Source organism: Psittacula echo (genome assembly GCF_963264785.1).
Source record: "Psittacula echo genome assembly, chromosome: 10".
NCBI classification, from domain to species: domain Eukaryota; kingdom Metazoa; phylum Chordata; class Aves; order Psittaciformes; family Psittacidae; genus Psittacula; species Psittacula echo.
In genome coordinates, this window is record NC_137741.1 from 10182329 (window position 1) to 10208735 (window position 26407).

A 26407-nucleotide genomic window follows, 5' to 3' on the forward strand; every position below is an offset into this window, starting at 1 on the left:
TGAAAACTTTAATAGGTGAATTATTTTCAAATATTTTATTTAGAGAACTATGAACTATTTTCTAATAATGCCCTTTACATAGTTGCATCTATATAAAGCTAGTGGAGTGAGAGCAAAAAGAAGTAGCATTAAAAGAACCTTCCATCACAAACAATTGGTTGATCTACAAAAGTAAACCAAACACAAATAAATCAAAGAGAACATTACATAAATATTTGCCCCATCAAATAGAAATTCAGTGTTGGAATTTGGCATTTAGGGTTGATTTGTGAGTGTAGGAAAATACAGTATGCAGTTAGTGTACGGAGCACTACAGCTCTTCATTTTTCTAGAAAGTTGTCGGTACAATGTAAACAGAGCATTTCTAATGGTATCCTCAAATTAACAGATCATAAGTCATTGAGCCAGGAGTGAGGGAAACTATCCTAGTTTTCTACACGTTTGACAGCCACTAGCTTTTTACAGGCTGCTGTATATGCGTTTAATTACATCAGCCTCTTCCTTATCCAGGATGCCCTTGTCCACGTACGCATCAGCCTGCTCATCAATGAAATCTCTCAGCTTTGAAAGATCATAGTCTGAAAAATAAGAATTCATTTGTACAATGAGTCACTGCCATTACACTGCTTCACCTAAGAAACAATGTCATTGTAAAGTTTATCCAAGAAATGCACTTTATCCAACATGAAGAGAATTCAATACAAGTGCAACTTGTGAAAACAATGCAAAAAACCCTACCACCTGCACAAAGTCTTTTTACACATCATGGCACTTTTAATATTGAAGGAGAATAATCATCTCTTGCTCTTGATTGCTTGCTGGCAAATGCTAAAGGCAGGCTATTTTCTGGTCCAGAGATCTGATGTTCTACTCTGCATGGCAAAAACTGTTGTTAAAACCCTGTTTTCACAGTTGTCATGGATTCAAAAGAAGGTATTAAATTGACTGTTTCCTAAAGAAATCCCAGTGAAATTCCCACTTACTACAAACACTTCTAGTGAAAATTCACTGAAGCAACTTCCTGAAAATAAAGAACATGCTTACTTTGAAACAGAACATAATATCCTGGCATGAAAAATACTGCAGTGAGTAGTCTTTCTGAGAGTGTCAGGGTTAAAGTAGTCTTTGACAATCTTTGTCTTATTAGTCTTTTACAATCTCCAGTACAGTGCTGACAGGTCCTTCCTCCTTTTCCAATAGATGGGTGCCGCTATGCAGCATCTAGGCATTAACTAGCCTTTTTGTATGCCAGAAAAATCACTATTTTCCATGAAAAGAAATCTGCTGTAGAGCAATCTTTTAAATAACATTAAAGTGTAACCTATTGTGTAGTCATAACTCTTGGAACAGATCCAGTATATTTGCACAGAAACATGATGCAAGTTTTGGTTACACAATTTAATAATTAAATTGTTAGCATCACAAATTAGTAGTGTGGAAAACATCTGTGTCTCTTAAGGGTCCATATGAAGTTAAACTAATATATTTCACAAAAATAGATACATCCTGATTTTTTCAGTATAAGTTACTTATTTCATGGATAGAACCTTCAGACTATATTAATACCAATTTTGTGATGTAGGCCCATATATATCATCATATACCAATAAGTGGAAGGGTCTTCTTTCAAACCTTCTTTCATTCTTAGCAAACCAGGCAATAATGATTTTCTGTCTTTTTATAGCTGAGTGACCGAAATTTGGTAGAAATAGAAAGACATTAAGAAGCAAATTAAAGTTTGCCATAATTTTTATAACAGTATAAGGCTATTTCAAGTGAGTAATACAGAAAATTGATATTCAAAACTCCTCACTCCTGCAGAAGTGTCTTCCTATATCTGAGTTAACAGGAATTCTGCCATTTGCTGTACTTAGGTCAGGATTTCATGTATGGTCTGTTACCAGCACTACTGAAGAGGATGTAATCTGTTTGTGTCGCCATCCTGTCTGAGTAACAGGGACAAACAGCATCTAGCAACTTATCATTAAGGCTGGGAGATTTCATTTATGTTGACAGAATGAGAGTCTCCAGTGAAAGACACCACGGAATGGAAATTAACTGAAGAATAAATATTAAATTAACATAATATCCACTTTATTTGCATTAACATTTCTGAGCTTATTTTTCTTCTTAGAGTTGCAAATACTATTCTAGATCATTAAGTGGACATGTGAAGGTTTAATTACTACACATTTTATTGAGATTATAAGCATTATGATGTTATCCAATTCTGGCTCATTTTATATCTCATGGCAATTTAATTGGATTTTTTTCTACGAACTGATATCAGTTAATTTATAATACTTATTTAAAACCTATTAATTTTTACAAGTAATTAGAAAAATCAGTTTTGATTTATATTCACCACAACAGCTGCAACATTACATTTTCCTGTAAAACTGCTATAGTAAATGAAGTGAGCTCTTATTTGCATATTCAAAACAAGCCACTTGCCATTGCAATTAATTATGAAATTTACTTTCATTCCTAAATGGCTACTGTTAGTGTTATGAAACTATAAACTACCTAAGTATTTTGTGAAAAACCTGAACCTGCTATTTGCATGCATTAACTAGGTGACTCACAGTTATGTTCTTTGGAGACTAACTGGAATAGAATGCCCAGCAGCCAGTGTCTACTTGTGAGAGTGATGTTAATTTACACAGGAGAGGAGCTGATTTTAAAGAGCACCAGATTCAGAGATGAAACGACATCTGGGAGATACTAAGGACAAGCCCACAGAGCCTATAGATCGTATATATGAAAAAAAACCTTTGGACACAAAAGCCAATCAGGTCGGAACCTGGGCTTTTGACAAGTTTCTCTTTAAATCATACAGACCACTAAGTTTACTTGCTTACTTAACAGGAAATTGATATATTTTGTTTTAACTGGCAAAATGCAAGTTAACATTTCCAGTGTCATCAGTCATTGAATGAACAATTTCTACTGAAATTCATACCAAATCAAGTTTCTATGAATACCTGCCTGAAGAAAACTGAAAGCTCTTCAAGTATGTTTGGTGAGTAAAACAATCCATGAACAGGTGTGGAAAAGATTGGCTATTTTAATACATAAATTTCTTGTGAACCACTTTTCTGCCAGCTCCCAGGTGCTAGCTGGAAGTGGAAAAATGATTGATGAACACATCAATACCACCTAATCTTGTACGGAAGAAATGCAGCACAATGCATTCACGGTTAGATAAGCTTACCCTGCCTGCACTTTCTTTAACATCATCCCAGGAGAACTGAATTAGCATTTTACAAAAATAAGAAGTATAGAAATGCACAATAAAGATCATGTATCAGAAAAGTCAGAACACTGTTCTAATTCTGTCATAACTTACACTTACTTTCAGGGCCATTTCCATTGCCAGAGGGCAATAAAGATACTTTAGTGCAAATGAAAATCCATCTACACAGCAAGCATCTATCTTAATGCTTTCACAGGCACATAAAATGCTATTGATCTGCAGTCACAGCCATTTTCATGCTGCAGCAGTGCAGAGGGGAGGTTACTATGAAGAGGAGTGAGGAGCTGCTCAGTCAGCATGTGTGATACAGAGAAATAATCACACATGACTGAGGTCTAATTACTATAATGAGTACATTGATAAACAGAAACATGTATTAGAATTGGCAGGAAAACTCTTGAGCAAATAGATATGCTGCTGCTAATTGCCATTGCTACTATGGTGTGGAAATGATTTTAGAGATGGAAAAATTTTTAGAAGGTCCTTCCTGTTAAGGAGGTTTCTGTATAGGCAAATTGATGTGTTGGGCTGTGGGCATGCACTTGACTCTGAAATGTAATTCATATGGAGTTCAATTCACAGAGAGGGTGGCTAGATTACCCAGGGCTAATCTCATCTCAGATTCCCCTCTGCTTGGCTGGTGCAAGGATCCTTCTTGCCAGGTGCCAGTTATACTCCAGGGATTGATCCCTTGGCTAGGAACCTTCATTTATAGAGAGGGTGATGCCAGAAGATGCAGCAATGGCAAAGAGAAGGGACAGAGGGCTGGTTTTAAGTAAGATCTTCAGGGCAAAATTGGTATGGATAAATAAAGATCTGAAAAGTAAGATGGAAATCCTCCCTCCAGCTGTCATACAGCCCTGCCTCTGAGGAAGTCAAATGGTGGAGCAGCTGCTGAACATGCCCTGTGCAGCTGCTTCAGTCACTGCTCCCCTTCTAGACAGCTTTGTGTGAGAGCTACAAGTCATTACAGTTGATTTGGGCTGTAATCCAATGTATTACACCGTTACTGACATAAATTTGTGTCTTAACTATTTATGGTAATGAAACAAAACTCATTGCTTTTTGTGATGGCATGCATAGTGCTAGCCAGATATGCTGCACTATTCTAGACGCATCCAGACATTTAAAATACATTTTCCTCACGTACAAAATGGTAGTTGAAAGATGTATTGAACTAAGAAATGAAGCACTAGACAAAGCTGATGTCCTGCTTCCCAGTGACAGCAGACCATCATGACTACCTGGACAGCACTTCTAGCTAGTGAGTCACTGGCTGTTCTGTGGCCAGCAGCTCTTCAAGCCAGTTTACATAAATTTGTCTTAGTTTACTACTTTCATTGATTGATTTAACTTTTACATGACCTGAACTTTTACATGACTCTAACACCACTAATTGTCACTATAACCTAGACAAGCACAGTTTCACATTATTATTTAACTTACAGCATACTGCTGAGTTACAGAAGACAAACTGCATTCTTTATAATGTATATGGTGCCCACCCCAATGTCAAGGCTTTTTATGTCATACCTTCTTTGTTACCTTGTTTGTTGTGGTTTTTTAGCCATTCTATGTTCTTCCTGATTGCTTCCAAATATGCCTCAGCTTTCCCTAGAGGAAAGGGTGAGAGAAAAATTGGGCACTTAGATCAATGAATAATGCAGCTTGCTTAACTGGGCACAGCAAAGGCAGATTAAAACTATTCTTAGTTTCTGTTTAAAAGCTGAGTCCTGTCAAGCTCAGTCAGGCAAAAGTCCCACAGATGGCTAGCAGGTTTTGTCTGTGCAAGATGAGTCATCTACAAACTTGGGATCATGGCTTTTTTGATCTTTATACATAGCTTTTGGTGGTATGCATATGGGGATCAAAAGCAACCTGTAACTTCTTGATCATCATAATTGTTCAGCAAAGATGAAGTTGCTAAGACAGCAAGGAATGACTTAAGGCTGAGAGCTTTGAAAATCTGTTCATACACAAGTGTCAGAAAACTCCTCCATAGAGTAGTACTAACGGCATATAACAAATCTAAGATCGTGATATTCCGGAAAGACAAGTTGAAACACAGCTACTTCTAATTTACTGAGATACAGCATGTATTACAATTACCATGATAACTCCTTGTTATAGCTGAAATTTTAAAGTGATGGCTATTTTGGACCAGAAAGCAGGACAGAATTAGTTGAAGGATTACCTAATAAGGTCCCTAAGGAAATATTTCAGCTAATGGGTTTTGAATTCTTAACTTGGCTGGAGCTTTACTGATGTAATGTTCTTACATTTGTCAGGGAAAAAAAAAAATGCTACTGTGATTAGCATGTAGAAGGCTACTACTGCCAACTATGCATGTCTGGTCCCATTAGTAAATGGATATTAGCTATACCATGATTTTTCATCTGGAAGCCCAGGATTAGCATTATAGTAAGTTACTCTGTGAAAGAGCAAAGGGCATTGCATGATGAGACAAAGAACTAAATAGGGATCCAATTTGAACTTCCTAAAAGCTATTGGGCTGAACATTTTTCTGAAGGTAAAGGAAAATAACCTGAACCAAACTGAACAGACACATTTTCTTCAGACAGCAAATGCTATTTATCACTTCAGCAGGTGACAGTTTTTCTTTACTGTGAAATTAGGGAGCTATCTTGAGCTATTTTCTATGCTTAAATAACCATTGCTGGAAAAGCCACCTTCTATCTATGAGTGGCTGATAGTTTACATGTCTGCAATGCCCACAGGACTGAAACAGGTGACCAATGAACTACAATCTAGTGTAGCCGTGATTACTGCAATTCATTACTGCGCATGTTGCTGTGAAAACATGCATCAAAAAAAGTACAGGCATAAACCAGTATCAGCACAAAATAGATTATAAGCATTTTTTTAACAAACGGACTATAAAATATAGATGCTTATGCTTGATCTTTAGCAATAAGAGCTCACTGAAAGGTTTCTGCACCAATAAACATCCTCTTTCAGAAGTTCATCACTGCAAGGAGGCAGTGTCCTCTGCAGATTTGGTTTGAGAGATAGCAGCTGATTTGCACCTCATGGGCAGTCTTCAGCTAGTACAATCTAATGTAGCATGGCACATGGCATTATGCTTGCTAAGGCAACTATGATACTAAAAGTATTACTGTGCTAAGTTTTCTCATTGAGACAGTAACTTACTGTAATAGGTTCCCAAAGTTATGCAAAACACGTTAATTGCTGATGACCCTTAGCCTCTGCCAAGTTGTGTCACTTTGCAGAACTTTTCAGTTCCTTTCATTAACAGCTTGTTCTAACACAAACTAGAGAAATCAGTGGGCTTACTCAGCACACTGAACATCCTGATGAGCTGATTTCACTGAAAAACCACACGTGAAGATGCAAAATCTCTCTGCACTTCATATTGCTCTCAAAAGAGGCTGTGAATTCTATAAAAGATTATGGCCTTACTCAGCAAATAAGTACACTTCTGAATCAAGCTGCTGTGTGCTGACCCCCAGTAACCACAAATTGAAGATATTTATGATAACATAATGGAAAAACAATACCAAAGGTAGGAAAATATTCCAATCACTTGGAGAGTACACATGTAGCAAAAGCATGGACTCTTTTGTACCTCTGGGCTCTTCACTGTTTCCTGCTGCATTTTGTTCTTCATTTTTTGTAGAATCCTTTGAAATTTCATATTCCTTTTCCATTTTAGCTGCTGCTTCTTTCGTGCTGTCTGCTTCTTCACTACTTTTGTCTAAAGTAAGAGCAATCTTGTATCAAATGTATTAAAAGCACTTCTAAATCACATCAACACAATCTCTAGGAAGTAAAATATTCTGACTGATGATTGAGGAATAACCTCACTGGAGTGACTCAGAGTGGTTTCTAAAGGTCATCTATACCCCAGATCTCTGGAAACAGGAATGCCTGCTTCTGCTCTTTACAAACAGTAGCTGAACACAGGTGACTAAAATGTAATAATATGTAGTTCATAAAGGCACGTTACTTTGTGCAGAGAAAAGTGATAGATTTGCATTTACGAGATCCAAAGTTGACAAAGATTGCGTTTTTCATTATTTAAGTCTTAAAAAGCATTAATACAACTTGCTTTTGTATGTGTGTAATGTCTGCATTCTACAGAAGAACAGTGAATACACGTCTCAAAAATCAGATAAGTAAAAATTCCTCTTGTGTGTTTTGGAATCCAAGCTGTGGCTACAGGTCCTTGAGGGACTGTATCTTTAACTGGCAGTCTGGCTTCTAAAGCAATTAGCATGCTTTTAACTGAATATGTTAAAAAGATGTGTTATCCAGGAGTGAAAACTATAGAGTAAGTACCTGCTGGTAGCTTTGGTCTGGTTTTCGTGGAAGGATTCTCAAGCTTCTTCTTTGTCTGCTCAGCTATCATTGTATCTAAGTTTTCTAGAAATCAAGGCAACACAAAACCCCAGTTATTCTTCAACAGTTATGATCCAGAATCTATATTAAATTCTCTGCAACACTGCTTTGAATGGGAAAGAGAACTCTAAACAGTCTTCATCTTTGCCTCTGAAGAATTAATGCAGATCCAGCACTAAGAGAACAAACAAATAGCTATATGGAACTTTGATAAATCTTATTAAAAAAATTAACAACGAAATCATGACAATAGGTGCACCAAGTAGAGCCAATATTCATAAAGACAGTAAATTCTGCATATATATTCTAATTATTTATATCACATAAGTCACAAAATATAAATAACAGTATCTGTAGCAATTTATTCTGATGAAAGCAATGAAAGGGTTTAACCTCCAGAAAGCATACAAGGCTATGAAATCTGTGCTTCATCCTGGTAGGAAAATATTATCTGAAACTGCTTATCTGTCTGGATTTGATATGATTTCATTGAAAAAAGAAGTCTAGTAAAAGGTTTAAAATCATATTTAGATGAAATAAATATGTAAATCAAACTGACTAAACCACATTTTTTGAAAGTCGCTGAAGTCAAGCATTTACCTGAAAACCCAGTGGACAGCCGTTGCCATGTATACAGCTCTAGAAGCCTAGAAAATGTATCTCAATGCAAATTTCAGGACTAATTTGAAAGTAAAAGCACCTTTTTATCAAGAGGGATATTTTAGATATAAGCATTGTATGCTTATGTGTGCGGAGAAAAAGGTACTTGTGATACAATGCTTTATAGATATTCACAAATACCTATTCTAAATATCTAAATATTCCAAATATGTTTTCTTTATCAGGGGCTGTAGTGATAGGACAAGGGGTAATGAGTTCAAACTTAAACAGGGGAAGTTCAGGTTAGATATAAGAAAGAAATTCTTCTCTGTGAGGCTAGTGAAGCCTCTGTGAGGCCCTGGCACAGGTTGCCCAGTGAAGCTGTGGCTGCCCCATCCCTAGCAGTGTTCAAGGCCAGATTGGACAGGGCTTGAAGCAACCTGGTCTAGTAGAAGGTGTCCCTGCCCATGGCAAGGGGTTGTAACTAGAGGATATTAAGGTCCTTTCCAACCCAAACTGTTCTTTCGATTATATAATTCTAAATACATAACATCATACAGTGCCATTTTTTCCTTAGTCATATTATGGACATGGTGTCAAATTTTCTTTCCCTTTATTAACTTTTTTTTTTTTTAAGCTTCAATTAAACATGGATCCAAAATTTGATAGATGTTGGTGGGGTATTTTTGAGAGACTTGGTTTTGAATTGTCAATATTCTCTCTATATAAACAGATAAAAGAGTATGAGATGTGGTAACTGTTGTAAAATAGATATTATAGGGCAAGAAAATATTTTAGATTGTATCTTCCACGTAATGCCAACATTTTGTCCATCAACGAGGAGCATCTTTTTCCATCAGAAAGATACTTAGCACTGAAACCTAAAGACTAGGTTTTTAGCAAGCACATCTCTCTCCATGGCATATCACCGTAAGCGATTCTGCCTGCCATCTGACCAGAGATCACATAATCCTGTCTGCCTGAGTCCTCTGTATTGTTATTTACATAAAATGAAAACATAAGCAGTTTTTGTTGGCACCCTGCCTGATTGCACCCAGACAATTCTACATCACTTCAGGGTTGTTATCTTTTTGTGAAAACTCTTATCATTTGATACGTGTCCCTTCCTTTAATGTGATTTCTGACCTTGCTGCATGCCCTAAGCTAAGCAGGTCAGGGCTGGGTTACAAGCTGGATCAGACAGACCGACGAACTAAAAACCAAGCCAGAATTACAGTGGTGGTATTGATGCCTCACTAATCACTTGATCCAAAGCTTATTGAAAGGACTGTAAACATCTCTTTCAGTTGAGCTTAAGATACTATTTTTTATCCTGAATCAGTATCATACTAGTATTCCAGCAGGAATATAAGGGTTCCTCTGTTGCAAGAGGCACAGTTTTTAGAATAAGATTATACAGCTAAGAACTTAAAACCCCTTTGTAAATTCAAGTGAATAGATTATTCTTCTACGCTAATTCATGCAGAAGTGTCACTGATTTTACACCTTAATCCAGCAAAATGTATTAAAGTAGGCTTAATTTTAAGTATAATAGTATTTTAAAATAGGACTATTTAAGTGTTTAAAACACAACACATATGTAAGTGCATTGATTCCTAAGTGCCCTTCATGTCCTGTCATGAAACTGTCTGCATTTAGGCACTGCTGCAGTAAGATTGTATTACCAGAAAACAAAGACTCTGCCACAAGACAGATTTATAACCCACTTAGGCATCTTCAGATTTAAATGTCTGCATACTGATAATATTTCTAGATGCTTTTTATGATGTTGATAGTGTTTAAAAATTGTACACATCCACATACAGCATGTGCTACTGAAGGCAATAGGATTTATACTCCTCCCTTATTCAGTTACTTCTATAAATACCATTACGAGTTCTGAGTCTTTTTGTTTTAGCTAACAATTTGAGTTCAATATATGAGTAATAAATAATACTTCATAGAATCATAGAATAGTTGGGGTTGGAATGGACCTAAGATCATCTAGTTCCAACCCCCCTGCTGTAACATGGTAATGTGCAATGGTTTCCAGTCATATGCATTGAACAGTTACATTGTGTACCAAGTATAATATGGCAATGTTGACCACTAATAATCCAAGCTCTGCTGTTAAATCCAGACTGAATATATCAACTATATTCCATTTTAAAAGCTTATTTTGTCACTAAAGAATGGACAATTTACTATGACAGGCATTTTAATAAGGACTGCATTTTACAGGAGAAGTAGTGACACTATCTTGCTACCTGGGTGGCACATTAACATGCATCTCAAGATTTCATAAGCAGCTGTATTTTCGGTGTGACAGAAGAGTTAATTATGTAAGCCTGCTCATGTTTATGGGGATTATGTGGTGTACCTACATATGTATCATTGAGAAAATATTACCAGGGAATCCATATTCTTCCTGAAGAGGATTTATTGTGCTTTTCCCCCCTTTAGAATTACCTGTCTTTAACAGCTGGTATTGTTTCAAAACGTGTTTGTATTTGTCATATTTGGCTAGGCCAGGGCTGAACAATGTTTGCTCTGATTTAGGCTGATGGAGTGAGTCATCTTCTCAATTGAGATGTGCCTGGCCAGCAGCTAAGCAACTGCATGTCAGATTTGGAGGTCTAACAAGAATTGATTACTTTTCCGGTATCATTTCCCTAGCAACGTGACTTTTACAGAGGAAGAGTTTAGAAAGGTACTGACCTTTCCCCAGAGCTGGCCACTTATTTGAAATGGCACTAATTAAAACAACGGAACAATAACTACTGAGCTAATGGAAGTGACCTACGTTGGTAAAATAGGTCACTCCTCTGGCGGCTGGCTTTCTGTGGAGCACTATAATCTCATCACTGGAACCAGACACCAGGAGTCAGATCATTTGGCTTCTGCCTTGCCTCACTTTCTAACTTGCTCTTTTATGTGGGATGACTCACTGAAGCATTCATGCTGCAGGAGGGCTCCTATTTTGAGTAGGCATTCTGAGACACCCTAAGCCCACATTCTACAGGCACTACACACCAATAGATCCTATTAATTGCAGCTGAAAATGCAGATTCCTAGCAGTTTTCAAACTTGTAAGTCCTCTGAGTTGGGCATCCAAAAATCTGAATTGCATAAAACCAGAATGCTTATCTGTACTCTGGGAGAAAGCACTGTGGTAACACCCTTCAAACCCATGGAAAAAGACATGATGTGAAAAAAAATATTACAAATTCAATTACTTTGTTCTTATTAGAGAGGCAGAAACTAACGTACCCATTCAAGCATTTACAAATTCGTAATGGAAGCCTGAAATGGACCCTTCTCTATAGGATCCAATCTGTCTGTCTATAGATAGATTTACAGTGTTTTCTGCACTCTTGTGAACCTTCCTGCAAAGGGTTTTTTCATCTGCATAATTGTCTTGCACCCGGGAGGCAGTTTCACATTCTATCCTCATCAAATTGACTGAATTGATTTCATGTCATTAAAGTTCCACAGAAGGACCTGCTTTGCTGCTGTTTTCATACAGCATAGATAGGCTGTGTTTATTAAAGGAGCAAAAAGGATGATCATGCTACCTGAGAATCTTAATGATAGATAAAAAAATTAGTTTAATGAGGTCATACACTGCAGCAAGCTTCAGCTGGAAAGCTTTGTGCTGATGACTGCTTGTATGAGATGTACATATTTCATGCATTAAAAAAGCACAGTTCTCCCAGGGCTCTGATTCCTGCAGTAGATGATCCTTAAGAGTTCATAAAGCTTTTTTCCATCTGTGACAAAACTCAGGACATTACAGCATTTGCTTGTGACTATTCTGTGGGGAATAGCATACCTGATTAATTCTTTGGCCAAATCTTCCTTTTAGTTTACATGACTGCAGGTCCAAGAACTTTCAATATCCACTGGATTTTCACCAGTGTAGTCAAAAGCAGAGTCTGACCTTTAGTTAGCTCATGCATGTATCTTGCATTTGTCACATAAACTGCTTAAACTGAGATGAACAAGAGAAATCCCTCCATTGTCGAATTACAGCCTTGCAAATCTCCTGTTCCTTTCTAACTCCCTGCCTTACAAGATACAGCATTTTCTTTCTGAATCTTCCTGTTTGACAGATTTTTTACGATGGTGCATGAGGAATGACATGTTGGATGACAAACTTAAGGTAGTGGCATCACTTGTAAATGCATTGCATGCAAGATAGATGGTCAGAGTGATTTGAAATACAACATCAGCAGTATCGCTGGGCAATCAGATTAAAACCTGTTTCTGTTGCATTGCTCCAGGTCTCCTAGAGCTGTGTGGTGCAGTCCTTTCCTAATCCTTTCCAATTCTGAGGCTGCTACATGGCCTGTGTGCACATTTTATGTATTTTGATAGCATGCACTTTAAAAGCATGATGGTTTGGGACTGAAGCAGCATGCAGCCGCCTCTACTGGAAGAGTGGGATGGAGCTTAATTCTGAAAGTTCAGTGACACCTTCTTTACCCTGCACCCACATCATCATCTCAAATCATAACTTATGGTCTTGGTGCTCAGCTGTCAACAGAGATACTGAATTCAGAAAGTAAGGGGATTTTTTTATGCAGCTATTAAATACAGTGAAAGGAAATAAAAGCACTGCCCTCCTTTCTTTAGAAATGCAAGCCACTTGGTAGGATGCAAAGCCTAGATTTTCAAGCACTAAGCAATATACTTGTCAAAAGAGACACTGTGGAGATGGAGATTTCTGACAAAGTATCCAGTTGGGAAAGCATAGAGGAGGCAGTGAAGAGAAATGGAAGAAGAGGTAATATATTTGCAAGAAAAAGCTGCAAACATAAAGAGTAGATAGTGATAAGCAAAGGAATGAACTGTAATATATTCATTCTGGCTCTTGGACATATGATTTGATAGTCATGTAATAGGATTACTAATTCTTTTTCTCATCACAAAGCTACTCTGGATCTCTCCCAGAAAGATTCCTGAGAAAATTTAGATCGTATGGATACTGGAAATACCATGCCCTCACTGCCACTCTCAGGTGATGCCCACTTTACTGTAGTGTGTGGTGGTCCTGGTTTTTAAGACCTGGGAGGTTAGCTGTAATAGACTTTTCACACCATAGCTACCCATTTTTTCTCTCTGCACTGAGTCTGAATGAGAGAAAATAGGTGATAAGATCTAAGCAGTAGGGGTGACAAAACATTCCAAGGCAAAAATAGCATGAGACAGACATGGGTGAGGCATGGGATAGAGGTACAGAAAGAAAAGCTATAAAGTTGCAGTGGGGTCTGTGATTAACATGCTTCATAGGTTCCAGTCTTGGACCTTTGCACACTCTCTGTCCCCACATCCTTTTATTTTACGTTCATGCAAATTTGTCTTGTTTTTAGCTGTATTATGGAATACTGTCTGTGCCTTTCATCTCCAAGGTCAAAATGAAGGAAAGAACAAAAGGTTCACATGATACTGTCCATTTTCCGCTTGCAGCTTCTGGCACTGGTTTAGCCACACCTTCCCTCACCCCTCTGAAATCGCAGTGTCTGCGTCAGGGAGCATCTGCTTCTGGGGACAGTAAGGGAAGGTGATGCCAGTCCGTCCTGTGATCTGCTCTTTGCCTCTCACCTTTGGCTCTGTGCCTGTTCTTGCCTAAACAAATATAAGGATCAGACCTTTGGCCTGCAGCATCTGTGCTGATGAGAACTTCAAGCATTAATCACATTCGAACAAGTTCTCCTTGACCAAGAAAAGGCCAGATTGCACCTACTACGCACTGGCCTATGCCAGGGAAATTGCAGAGCTCTGTCTTGATCGAAAGTGAAGCTGTGGAGGCTACCAAGTGCAAATGTGAGAGGCAGAACAGAATAGCTATTACATACTCCTTAGCGTGCAGAGGCAGGGACATGATAAAAATCATGTCCCCTAAAAATAGGGGACTTTCTGCTTCTATTTCCCCTGTGGCCTCAGGGGGAATTTCATGCTGCCTCAGTCTGTCTAAAAGAGAGTATTATAGTAGAACAATATGCAACAGTAACTTTAGGAAAGGACAAACTGATGAGTGCATGTATACCTTGGCAATAGCTCACCAGTGAACCATCTACCTCCCTATTGCTAGTGCACCTAGTTTATTGCTAGTGCAATCCTGAAGTTTGGCCTTCTTTACAATTGTCCATGGAGAACAAATGATGAGGGGGTAGAAGAGGTAAACAGAGACATCTGTTCATGTCCATTTCTAACCAACACAATCTCCTACTCAGTCATGGGGGAGAGTGTGGATTCTGACAGTGAGTCAGAGCCAAAGGGAGGTAGTGTGAGAGATGGCTTTGGTTTGGTCTATGCAGGGAGGCAACTGTGACTCAAACACTGCATACTGATGAGCTGGAGCAATTTCTCCATTTCCCCCCTAAATAAAGGGGGGTTTGCTCCCCAGCCAGTCTGCAGTGGGCTGTGTGTTATACACTGGCTCCAATAAGTAAAATGCTCTACTCCAAGGAGGTGAAAAGTGGGATCTGCCTCAGAAAGAGCAAAGCTATGTAGTGCTTAAACTTAATTTTCTTCCTACACTTTGCCTCTTTTCCAACTTTGTTCAGTTTTGGAAGATACAGAGCCCTGATTCAGAAACGGAAAACAAAATTACCAACCTCAATCATGTGATGTGATAAAATATGCGGTATCATGGTGAAGCTTCTATATCTCTGTGAGAGAGAGAAGTACTGATGGCAAAAGTTTGTGCTACATGTACCAGTCAATAAGTGAGAACTCCACGCAAGACTACAATGTACACATAACTAATTTGCATTTCTAGGGTTCATCAGATAACACAATTTTCATTTGGTTGGGGTGGCAATAGATAGATTTTCTACAACTCTACTCTTGTAAGCATCTTACAGCAGGAGAATATAATCAATGTACTTTGTAAAAAGAGTTCATACCTACATAGTGGTGCCTCTTAGGAATTTGTCTAGCATCTCTCAAAGCTCTCTTTTTGTTATGGTCCACTAGGATCTAATTAAAAATATTTCCTAGAATGGTTCTAAAAATCACTCTTATTGGTGGGAGATGACTTACAAATACATCTGAACAAACTAGCAGGAACCATTTGTTCCTACTTCTAAGCTGACAACAATGTTATTAAAATGTATTACAAAACTATAGTTTATATAATTACTACAAACAGAGCTTTACTGGGATGGTAGTGGACTGGTATGCTTTCATTTTAAAATTAGCTAGATATCCTGGTGTATGCAGGAAAAGGCGCTCAGCACACAAAAAATTCCTCTTTGTGTGGTGTAGACAAATATTTTCCTTGATGTTTATCTTCCCTGTGATAGATGGCTTTGCTAGAAAAGCTCTCACAGTCAATCTCCACCATGACACTACTCAGCAGACAGAAGGAAAATGAAGAAAAGTATGGTATTATTCCCAAACTAACATTCAAACAGCAAAGTATCTACACAATGCATTCCTTATTCTGCTCCGCTGAAATCAAAGTGAGTGGCTTGAAAAGCACTTCTGCTCTTGAAGCACCATGAAGGATAGAGCCCTTTCAGTTCTGCATGGAATATACAGTATCAGCTATTTATGCAACAGAAACAGTATGAACGCCATGAATAATGAAATATGTTATGCTGAATCAGTCGTAACTTCTCTGAAAGTTTCTTCCTGCTTTCTGCTGGTCATCATGTGGAAAGATTCCAACTCTTTCATTCCATTCTGTCACTGCATCCTTGCCAACAGCAATCATTGTTTCAATAGCTACCCTAAGTCCCTCCTCATATTCAGCCTGTTCAGTGACAACAGCCTGTGCCTCTGGTAGGCTGCTGCAAGCAAGGAGAGTTCAGCTGTTTGGGCAGCATTTGCTGGATGTTGACAACCAACCCATAGATGGGTAAGCTGATACCACAGTTGGATCTAATTAATAAGACACCTGTGTAATTGAGATCCTGTGTGATATGATTAATTACCTTATGCTTTCTGTACCAGGAATGTCCATTAATTTAATTGCAAAAATTATATTAGAGCAGCTTTCAATCTTCAGAAGGCAGATAGGCTTTCTAGAAGGATTTCTGAAAGCCTTTGAGCAGGCTAGACATATATCATGAGGCCTTCACTCCACAGAAGAATTTGTACCCAGTACAATAAAATACAGCATTCATAGTTAAGGAAGTAAAGAGTGATGGAAAATACTGGCATTTTGCCACAGCAGGGCAATTATCACATATGATGCATTTCAGCTGAACACGGTTTATATCAGTTTGTTACAGCCTGTCTTTAATGCTTCCAGAGCTATACTTCCTGAATAGATACTGTAAAAGGTAGGCAGTACTTTTTCTCCTGGCTTTCTGGGTTCTTAGTTACATATTTAGCATATGGAAACATTTTAAATTTCTATTTAATATTGAATATGTATATTAAAACATTAACTTCCCCCTCCTTGCATTTGTATGTATGTGCATGTGTGTTTTTCTTGCATCACACTGCAGCTAGATCCTTTGTAACTTAAAGCTAAACCTAATAAAATCATTCACTGCAGCAGCAAGATACTTTCCCTAGAGTAGGATACAATGATGATGACATAATGCTGTGGTTTCCAAATCCCAAACCAGCTGTTACTGGTATACGCATTCAAAGTCACTGTCTGCATCTGTGCAAGAGGCACAAAAGCTTGTGACTTGATTCAGTAAATGATTTATTATTTTGAATGTATAATCCAGGGACATAGCTTATGCATGGCTTCAGCCACAGAGTGGGAAAAGTAATTTAGGCAGCTTCCTACTGTAACAGAACAGAGAAAGGATATAATCCATCTGCACAGACTCAGTATGCAAAAAGCTGCCCATTTTAAAAATTGTTTCTTCTCTCTGCCAGTCATTCATACTAATTACTTTATCTGCTATAAATAAATACAGCTGGGCATCAATCCCCTAACCTAAACTGCACCAGAAACACAGTACCTATTCAAGCATTACTGGCTATATTACGATGTAACTTCTAGTTGAATAAGGGTGGCAGTGAAACTGCTACCACGCTTAGGGATACTGCAAGAAGCTAAGATTCTCCAGTGCTTGCTGTTCTTGAATCTTTGACAGTATTAGCCCAATAAATGAAGGTCAGTTTTACAGCAATTTCTTAACAGCAAATCTAAAAAAAGAATACCACAGAAGCAATTTGAGACCTATGAGAAAGCTCTTTCCACTACAGTAAGATGCTCGGATGGAGTACAAAATCCATCTCTTCATAAATCACTCATTTGCAAGGCAGAGTATACATCAGTTGATAGTCCTACTTTAAATCCAGACTGAATCATATCTCTGAACCTAATCCCTGCCTTCCGTACTATGTCATCATGGCAATTTGTTTCCAGGGTTACAGTATTTATTTACTCAAAGTAAAGCCAATGTGAACAACTGCCCTGAATTTTAGCAGGAAAAAATGCATCCCTAGTGTAATTCCATTATCTGAGTGGTCTTGCATCAGGGATGAATTTAGCCTATTAAGTTTTGGCACAAGACTATCAGTGAGGGCAATATATGCTCAAGCTGTATTATCTTCATTTGTAGAATGCCACTGAAACCACTGAGCTTGTAGCCAACCTTTCTTTATGTTTATCTTTCTTTAAATGTATAGTTAACCAGAGAAGTAAAGAGCTGAACTGTAGCAGAAGTAGTAAAAAAATTGTAAAATTCAAGGACTTCTACAGAAAATAAAGGGATAATGTTGGTTAGAGTTATAATGAATTCTTTAGAGAAGAGATGCAATCATGACCTGAATGTGAATTATGATACATTGGATTTTTTGCAGCCAAGTAATTGATAATCTATACAGTTACAGTTGCATGGATAAACCATGTATCTGCAATGGCCCATATCAAACAAGCCAGCAGAAATCATGAAAGATCGCTGCCAGTCCCATCTCTGTAATGGGCTGATTTATTAAGCTGAGAAATTGCCCTGATGTAAACAAAACCCTTTCACGCTAACTCAGACCAGGAACGCCTAAGAGAAATAAAAGGTTTGTGCAGAGCTTATGCAGATGAGCCCTTCTGTAGCTTTGCTTATTTATCTAGAAAGGCTACCAACAGTTAACAGAAAAGTTTGTAAAAACCAGGAGAGGTGTGTGAGAAAGCAGAACAAAACAGAACAACAAAACCAGGCTGTTCCAACATCCCTCTTCAGGGAATTTCACAAAGTCTGCATAGCCACAGACTCTAAAACAAATCCAGGAGAAAGTGCTTCAAAAACTACTCCTGTGCCAAGATGTAATGCTTTCCATGGGCAGGAGGAGTTTTATTTGGTAGAAGACTATAGCATCAGGTCCCATCTACTCTAGCTACTTACAGGTGACAGACGAAAGGTACTGAAGTGCTGGATTCTTTTTAGAAAATGCAAGTACCTGATCCACATCAATATAACTGAGCAAAACACTAATCTTCCCCTGACATTAAAGCCATTGAAATCAAGTGTGCTTCACAGGTGTGAAAGTGGAATAATCTTCTGAATACATATCTGATAAATAACTTTTCCTTCATTTGATGGAAATATTAAAGCAGTTTGGAATTCAACATTGCTATAATGAATGATGAATCATTTCCAAGTACAGCTTTAACATTTTGAATGAACAAGTCTAAAATAGGATTCATAAAAGCAAAAAAGAAAAGATAATTACCACTATTGGTAAAGTAAGAACATAGCATTAATAACACTGTTGCATAAAGTATGTGCTCTCACCCAGATAGGAAACCCCTTCTTCTGGTGTGATTGTTCCATATTTAACCATCATCTTCACAAAATCAATCAGGGTTTTCATAATAGTTATCAAGGTCTCTTTCTCTTTTGCCTCTGTCTCTGCATGAGGAGATAAAGCAAAACTGGTCAGACTTCAGGTAACTTGGAAAACTCAGTTCTGCAGATTCTGCACAAACTTAATGCATAAAAAATTACCTACTCACTAAAGTAAAATGCTGTGCTGATTAGCAAAGAGAGCTCCTATATATGTTTCCTTTTAAACTGCTCCTGCAAAGTACAGATGGATACAGTTTAAAACTTCAGGCCTTGGTTCTTCATAGCTTTTTGTCTTGAAGGTCTATGTTATGGAAGGCAAATGGTATGAATTCCATTTTACAGATAAGAAAACTAAACACACTGAGATGAAGTGACTTGACAGAGTTCAAATTGCTGGTCAGAGGGCACATATAGGCTCTGTATCAGGAAGATAGCTCAGAGATTCTTTCTCCTGTGAGATCCATGAGTTCGATTACAAAAATATAAAGTATCTCAAATGAGATTGTTAGCATGCACAACATCATGGCTTAGGTACTGGGAAAACATAATATTACATGGTTGGAAGGATCCTGACTCCAGACTGGGATACAAAGAATGATTTTTCATTATAAAAATCAATCTTTCTTGCCCATACATATCTCTATCTTCACAATCATTGCTTATTAGATTTGTTTTTCCATTGTGTTTATCTGCTGAACAATATGACTCTATTTCTGCATTAGCAGCATGAAACTCCCCCATCATACAGTTTACACAAGCTCTTCCTGCACCCCAGGTTGTTGCTGAAGGACCCAACAGAGCCAGGGGATACTGCCAGACAGGGACAGTCAGAAACATACTCCCAGCCTTGCTGAGGGTCAGCCCCTTTAGAGAGCTGCTCAGCAGGTTTTTTATTGCTGCCTGCAATTTAACAAGTATCTGTAGGATGCAATTGAATTGAATCCCTTGCCCTCCAGCATGACACAAGCCGGCAGGTGAACAGCATAAAGCAGGAGACAGGCAGAGATGTGCAGTCAGTGGGACCTGGTTTGATTTGCTTGATAACCGGTTAAACCCAACATGGCTTTCTGCTTTGTGAGTAGAAGAAGAAAGAATAAGCATACAGAACTGCTATGGGAAAATGAAAAGAACAGGAAGAAGAGTATGAAGTTTGTAGATTGGACTTAGTGACAAGACAAGGGGTAACGGGTTCAAACTTAAACAGGGGAAGTTTAGATTGGATATAAGGAAGAAATTCTTTACTGTGAGGGTGGTGAGGCACTGGAATGGGTTGCCCAGGGAGGTTGTGAATGCTCCATCCTTGGCGGTGTTCAAGGCCAGGTTGGATGAGGCCTTGGGTGACATGGTTTAGTGTGAGCTGTCCCTGCCCATGGCAGGGGGGTTGGAACTAGATGATCTCAAGGTCCTTTCCAACCCTAACTATTCTATGATTCTATGATTCTATGACTTGAGCAAAATATGCCCTCAGGTTCTAGCTCTCCACTCAGGTGTTTATGAGGACAGTTTGAAGCAAGATTAAGGCTCCTGCAGGGCAAGGAATTTACAGAATAAATTGTTGCTGACTGTGCTGTAAAGAGCAGAAGATATGCTGGCTGCAGAGGGTGAGAGTGGGTGTGTGGCAGAGCGTGCTGACAAAGGGGCTGTGGCGAGCTGCCACAATCTTGCCTGAAACAACTGGAAGGCAATGATGTCTAGCACTGGAATAGGAAGAGACATGCAGGGCTTTCATTGCAATAAACAACAAATCTGTGGTTTATGAAAAGTCTGGGTGGCTCAGACTCATTTACTGGTACCATCACTGGGAGAATTCTACTGTGGCTTACTCATATCTCTGTTGGCTTAGAAGACACGGATGTTACTGGAAAGATCTCTGGAGAAAACAATTTGCCAGTTTTTCCATCAAGCCGTTACGGGAATGAAAAGAATTCAGGAGTCCTGACTCTTACAGCACAAGATGGGAAGGGCTACCTAGGTCACACAGTTTGCAGTTTTGAGTGCTGTTCCTCCCAGTGTTTTGCCATACTCACTAATCATTAATTTCTGCTACTAATCGTTAATTTCTGCTGTGCATCTTAGAGAATGCTTTTAAAGCACATGGTCTTTTGGCAACTAGAGCAGCTGTGGGGAAGGGAAAGCATGAGAACAAAACAGAGAAAACACAGATTTTCTAACTTTTTTCCTAATTATTCCTGCAAGCACACAATGAGCTCACCTGAGTTGAGGCTTTTTAATAGTGCGTAAAAGTTTGGAAAATATTGGAGATCTTCAAAATTATCTTCAGAGGGCAGCTCATTTCTTCTTTCCAAGATATTAGATGATGACCATGTGTTATCCAGTGTATCATCAATTTCTCCATTAACAAAACTATCCTGATCAGCTTTGCTTGGTATCTCCATAAAAGACATAAAAAAATAGTATCTATAAGCACATTGCTATTGGTGTTAGAGTTAATAGAGCTATAAATAGTATCAGTATCTGATGCCAACATTTTCCTAATTATGAGGTGAAGACTATACTATTTTCTCAAAGTTATTTCAATTTGGCATTTGACTTAAACCTCAAAGTAACTCAAAATTCTTTTTTCTCTCTAATGGAATTTCTTTAAGAACACCTTTGTTTCCAGACTGAACTAATTTTTCCCTAAAGCAAAGCAGTGTATTGGTCTGCTTGTACGTTTGGCAGATGAATCAAAATAATTAGCTAAGAAGTTACCATTCTTTCCTGTTGCTTCTCTTTTGTATCACTTTCTGCTCTGCTTGGAGGGTAATCAAAATCTTCAGACTCCTTCTCACGGTCCTTTGCTTCATTTGCGATTAGCTGCTGTAAAACCTCTGCTACTTCATCTTCCAGGGTATAGGCCTGACTCTCTGTGATCTGTTAAAACATTTGTGCAGAGTACTTATAGAATACTGTGGTTTTCCTAGATTAATTGTTGATATGAAACTTGAGCTTTGTAAATAGGTTGCTTCAAATATGTTTGCTTCAAAGCTAAGCACAGACAAGTTAGGTTAATACTTTTACTAATGGATATGTTTATACATATAGACATATATACGTCTATATTTTTATAAAGATATATATACACACATACAAACATATGAAATAGGTGGGTATACGTAAAAAACACCCACCCACCCATACAGCCTCCAGTAGGAAAGCAAAGCAATATAGGGCTTAACACACTTGTTAAATCTAGCTCGAAAGATGGAGCTGCAAGTGCAGTATACATGTGTATATACTTGTGTGAGTGTATAAATATGTATGTTCTGCAACATATCAGTGGGATTCAGCATGCAACAGCTACTTGCAAAATCTATTGCAGGAAAGATAAGGTTTGTATTTGAAACTATAAGGATCCCATATTGCAGCGGCTAAAACCATCGAGACATCTAGAGGTGGGAGACAAACTCAGTCTTGCCAAAAATCAGTAACAATGAGATATGTATCCCCATCTAATGAGCACCATTGTAGGCCTGCTGATGACAATAATTAGTAGGTGGATAGGAATAGGCTCAGGCCTTTCCCTGTAAGGATCCAAAAGAAATTAAAAATACAAAAGATCTCTATGAGAATGAGAAGAGAAATTACAGGAAAAACACAAGCAGACATGGGAGGAGTACAGTCAGTGAATGTTTTCTCAACATCAGAAACATTCTGCAGCTTGGCCTATTTTTTTGCAAAGCTATCACAGGAACAACAATATTATTGCAATGTGCCCAAATAACTCAAGAAGCTTGCCTAGAGCCTAAATCCCATTCATTTTCACTCAAGTCAGCAGGACACAGCGCTCATCCAATTGCTTTTTAAAATAAACCAACCCACAAACCAGCTAAATGAAGTATTAAGAAGATACTTACTAGCCCCAGATTTAGAAGTTTTGAAACAATCTTGTCAAACACTCCTCTATCATTTTCCTCATAAATTCTTGCAGCAATTTTTTGAACAATGTCTTCCGCAGTCAAAGGAGTGCCATCTAATTGATGGAGGCCATCTGGATCATCTAAAAGGATTACAGTTTAACTGTGTGCTGAGTGTCCTAACTCATCTGGATTAGACATCTTGTAAAAGAAATATCTGCCCACATCTTTTCAGAGCAAACCAGCACTTTTTAGACACATTAGGAATATACTTTGATACACACTTTAGAACCCATTACATCACTCCCAGTAAAAAGTTCTTTGTGTCCATTTTCCACACCTGAAAAATGCCATTCTGACTTGTTCTTTTGCAAGAGCAAAGATGAATGTCAGGAGCATACTCTCCTGCTTATAGAAAAAGAATGTAAAAATGAGAGAATACTGCTCACATATCTGCTTATATGCATCTTCCTGGTACCAACTTCCATTGTATGGCCACTAAAGACAAAAACTGATCATGACAGAACAGCGTACTATCTCCTTGTTTGGATTTCAGCAAATGAAGTCTTAATTATGCAATCATTACTTATGGCAAATAATATCATCATGACTAATGGGAAAGTGAATATGACGAGGAAACCCTGGTCTGTGGTCAGCATACTTTGATATAATTAAGAAGATCCTGAACAAATGCTGCTCACAGCTCTCAGAGGACTCACTTAAACTACAAGTCAATTAACTACTCCTGTAGTAAAGGCAAGTGTTCTTTGGCCTTCGGTAACTTTTAGTTTTGTGATGAAGAGAATTATCTAGCATTGCACAGAACACTTAGAACAAATATATGTGATTTAGCTCTATATAAAAGTGGATCTTCCTTTCAAACCAGAATAAATATATTTTCATTTAGAAGCATGTCCCATTTTCCTTCCATCGAATCTAAATTGCAAAAAAACATAATGCAAATTACACAGTTGGATTTTCCTCCACAGAAGAAGACTGAAAATCAACAGCAATTCTTTAGTCTTGTGTTTCAAAACCTAATTCTAATATGACAAGGTTCCACTACTGGAAGTAATCGAAACTGCATTCCAGTAACAAAGGTGAGTGAAAAATTCATGACTGCAATCAGACTGCAAGAGAAGTCTAACCTAAAGTTCACCAAAAGATAATTACAGAATACCTTGGAATTTATAATCCTGCCCACTTTTAGTGGAGTCATAGTCATCCACAAGCCTGCGGTTCTTGGTGGAGTCTGCATCATCCATGGCCAGTTGATGTTCATACAAAGAGCTCCTAATTGACTCCCTCTCCTTTTCATTCCTCTCTTTTTCTGCTACTGATTTTAGCAGATTCAGGTCATCGACAAAGGAATAATTCCTGAACTCTGGCTTATTTTCTGGAAAATATATCAATGCACACATGACACAAAATCTTACACCTCTTTGAATTCATTATGAATATTGCTATAAAACCAGGAAAGATGTTTTACCTGTGGGAGCTATCTTCCTATTCTTGTCTGCCTCAGCTTCAGCAATCTGATATACAAAGATAAAACAAGTAAAACAACAAACAGGCAGAAGGAATAAACACTAAAATACGTGATCTCTTAATTTATCAATATCAGCAGAAGCCTTAATGCCTGATCTTCACTCTTAGTAAGAAGTTTGCCTTAATAAGTAGAACATGATCTAGCGCTTCGCACTTTTTGTCAGTTCCATCACACCCTTTGTTCAGAATCGGACATTATAAGAAGCTGCAATGGGCTTTCCGTTTAAATATAAATGCCAGTTACATTTTCCCACTTCAAGCAAAGCTCCTGCTATATTCCCATAGGATGTCAATACAAAGGGGCAATACACCTGTGAGCTGCTGGAGCTGACAACCTGCTTTTGGAATGCTGGACGGTAAAACTCTATGTGCCAGTTCTCTATTTTGTATGCAAGCCCATCAATATTTACTTTACTGACAAATCTATTAATTCATTTGTTAAGCCATTAGGATATTCATGGATCTGGTACCTGAAGGCTCAAAACATTATGGAAATACTGAAATCAAAAAACATTGTAAATATTTTTTATTTCACTTACCTGTTCCTCCAAAGGTCTTTCTACACTCAATTGTCTGTTGTGTATAGCTTTATCTAGAATAAAAAACCACACACATATATACACTCATTTATATGATGCATGCAACTACAAAAGGACAGCATGTTTTTTCTTTTAGTTTTCTCTCATAAAACAGTCTTAAATCTGATGCCAGCTGCTACTTCTTGTAAAAAAAAAAAAAAAAAAAATCAGTGTTCCTAGAAGAATGAGAATACAATAAAAAAGTCAAACATATAAACAAAGCGTGATTGTTTGGGGCAGAAGGAGAGGTTCTGCAAAAGACATAATACAAATACAGATACAGACTTAGTAACCCCTTTCTGATAAGAAAACTAGTAAAAAGAAAAGGTGGGGGGGAAACGCTGTAAGAGATTGACTAAAATAGCAATAATCGGATTGGCACAACCAAGAGATTAAAAATCTCTTACATCCAGAATACCAGGGGAGACTGGGAGTGAGAGAGAGACTTGTGCAGAAACTGCTGTGGAATGGCTGAAAACATCTCTTGGAAAAGACTGAAACAATTCAGAGCTTTTCCCTCTACCAGCACCTATCTCTTCACTTTCATATTAGATTGCAACTTCAGTGATCCACTGTCTTGCACGAGGAATATTGTTTCTTTAGGATCTAATTGCTTTTAGGTAAGTGGAAGGAAAGTTTTTACTTTATCTGTACCCTGAGAAACTTTCCCCATTCATAGAAAATGAAGAAAATGTTTTAAGGAAGGCGCTTACCTTTGCCCCCGGGCTTCGGGAAGCAGTGCGCCCGGCTTGCCAGCAGCGACAGCACCTGCACCACGACGGCCAGCTTGAGGAACATCTTGCTGCCGCCCAGCCCCCTCGGAGGGCGAGCCTGGACCGGAGCTGGGGCCGCTGCCCGCGAGGTTCCTGCCCGCACCGGCCCGGCGGGCGCTGTCCAGCGGTGCGGTGCTGAAGCCGCAGAGCGCAGCAGAGCAGAGCCGGCCACCGCGCTCTGTCCCCCGGCCCCACGACCGCAGAAATGGTCGAGACCGTCCCCGCGCCGGCCCCGGGCACGGGGGGAGGAGACGGGGGAGGGCGGAGCATGCGCGCCCCGCTCCGCGCCCGCTGCCCCGGCTCTACCGCCCCCCGGGGGAGAGGGGCCGGATCCTCCGCGGGGCTGCCCCACCGCCTGCGGGAGCGGGGCCGCCAGGGGCGGTGGTGCGGAGCGGTGCGGAGCTGGAGGCCGCAGCCGCTCTGGCAGCGCCTCTGCGGGGAAGCTGTGGCCGGCGCGGGGAGGCCGTGTGCGCACGCTTCCCGAGCTGGGGAAGTGCAATGCGGCCTTGCAAAGGGACCCGGGAATCACGTACATCTAGCCCAGACCTTCCCACGGCAAAGGCACAGCCATCAACGATGCTTTTCCTACAGAGAGAGGATCTCGCTCTTCAAAATTTAGAAATCAAACCAAGCAGTAGCAGAGATGGCCACAAGC

General features: G+C 38.9%; 1 protein-coding gene across 2 annotated transcripts; it reads right to left on the reverse strand.

The window, feature by feature from the left end:
- Positions 1–459: 459 nt before the first annotated feature.
- SCG3 (secretogranin III) lies at positions 460–26008 on the reverse strand (the record flags this gene model as incomplete). Of its 2 annotated transcripts, none has more annotated exons than XM_080626094.1 (12): positions 460–578; positions 4790–4870; positions 6864–6992; positions 7577–7660; positions 18943–19059; positions 21209–21386; positions 21709–21870; positions 22854–22996; positions 24034–24249; positions 24343–24388; positions 24941–24993; positions 25693–26008. In XM_080626094.1, 12 exons carry the CDS (start codon positions 25775–25777, stop codon positions 460–462), a joined length of 1413 nt encoding a protein of 470 aa, XP_080482220.1. The 2 variants fall into 2 exon arrangements, with proteins under 2 accessions (XP_080482220.1, XP_080482219.1); XM_080626093.1 differs by having other exon boundaries at positions 4802–4870; positions 25693–25777.
- Positions 26009–26407: the final 399 nt, after the last annotated feature.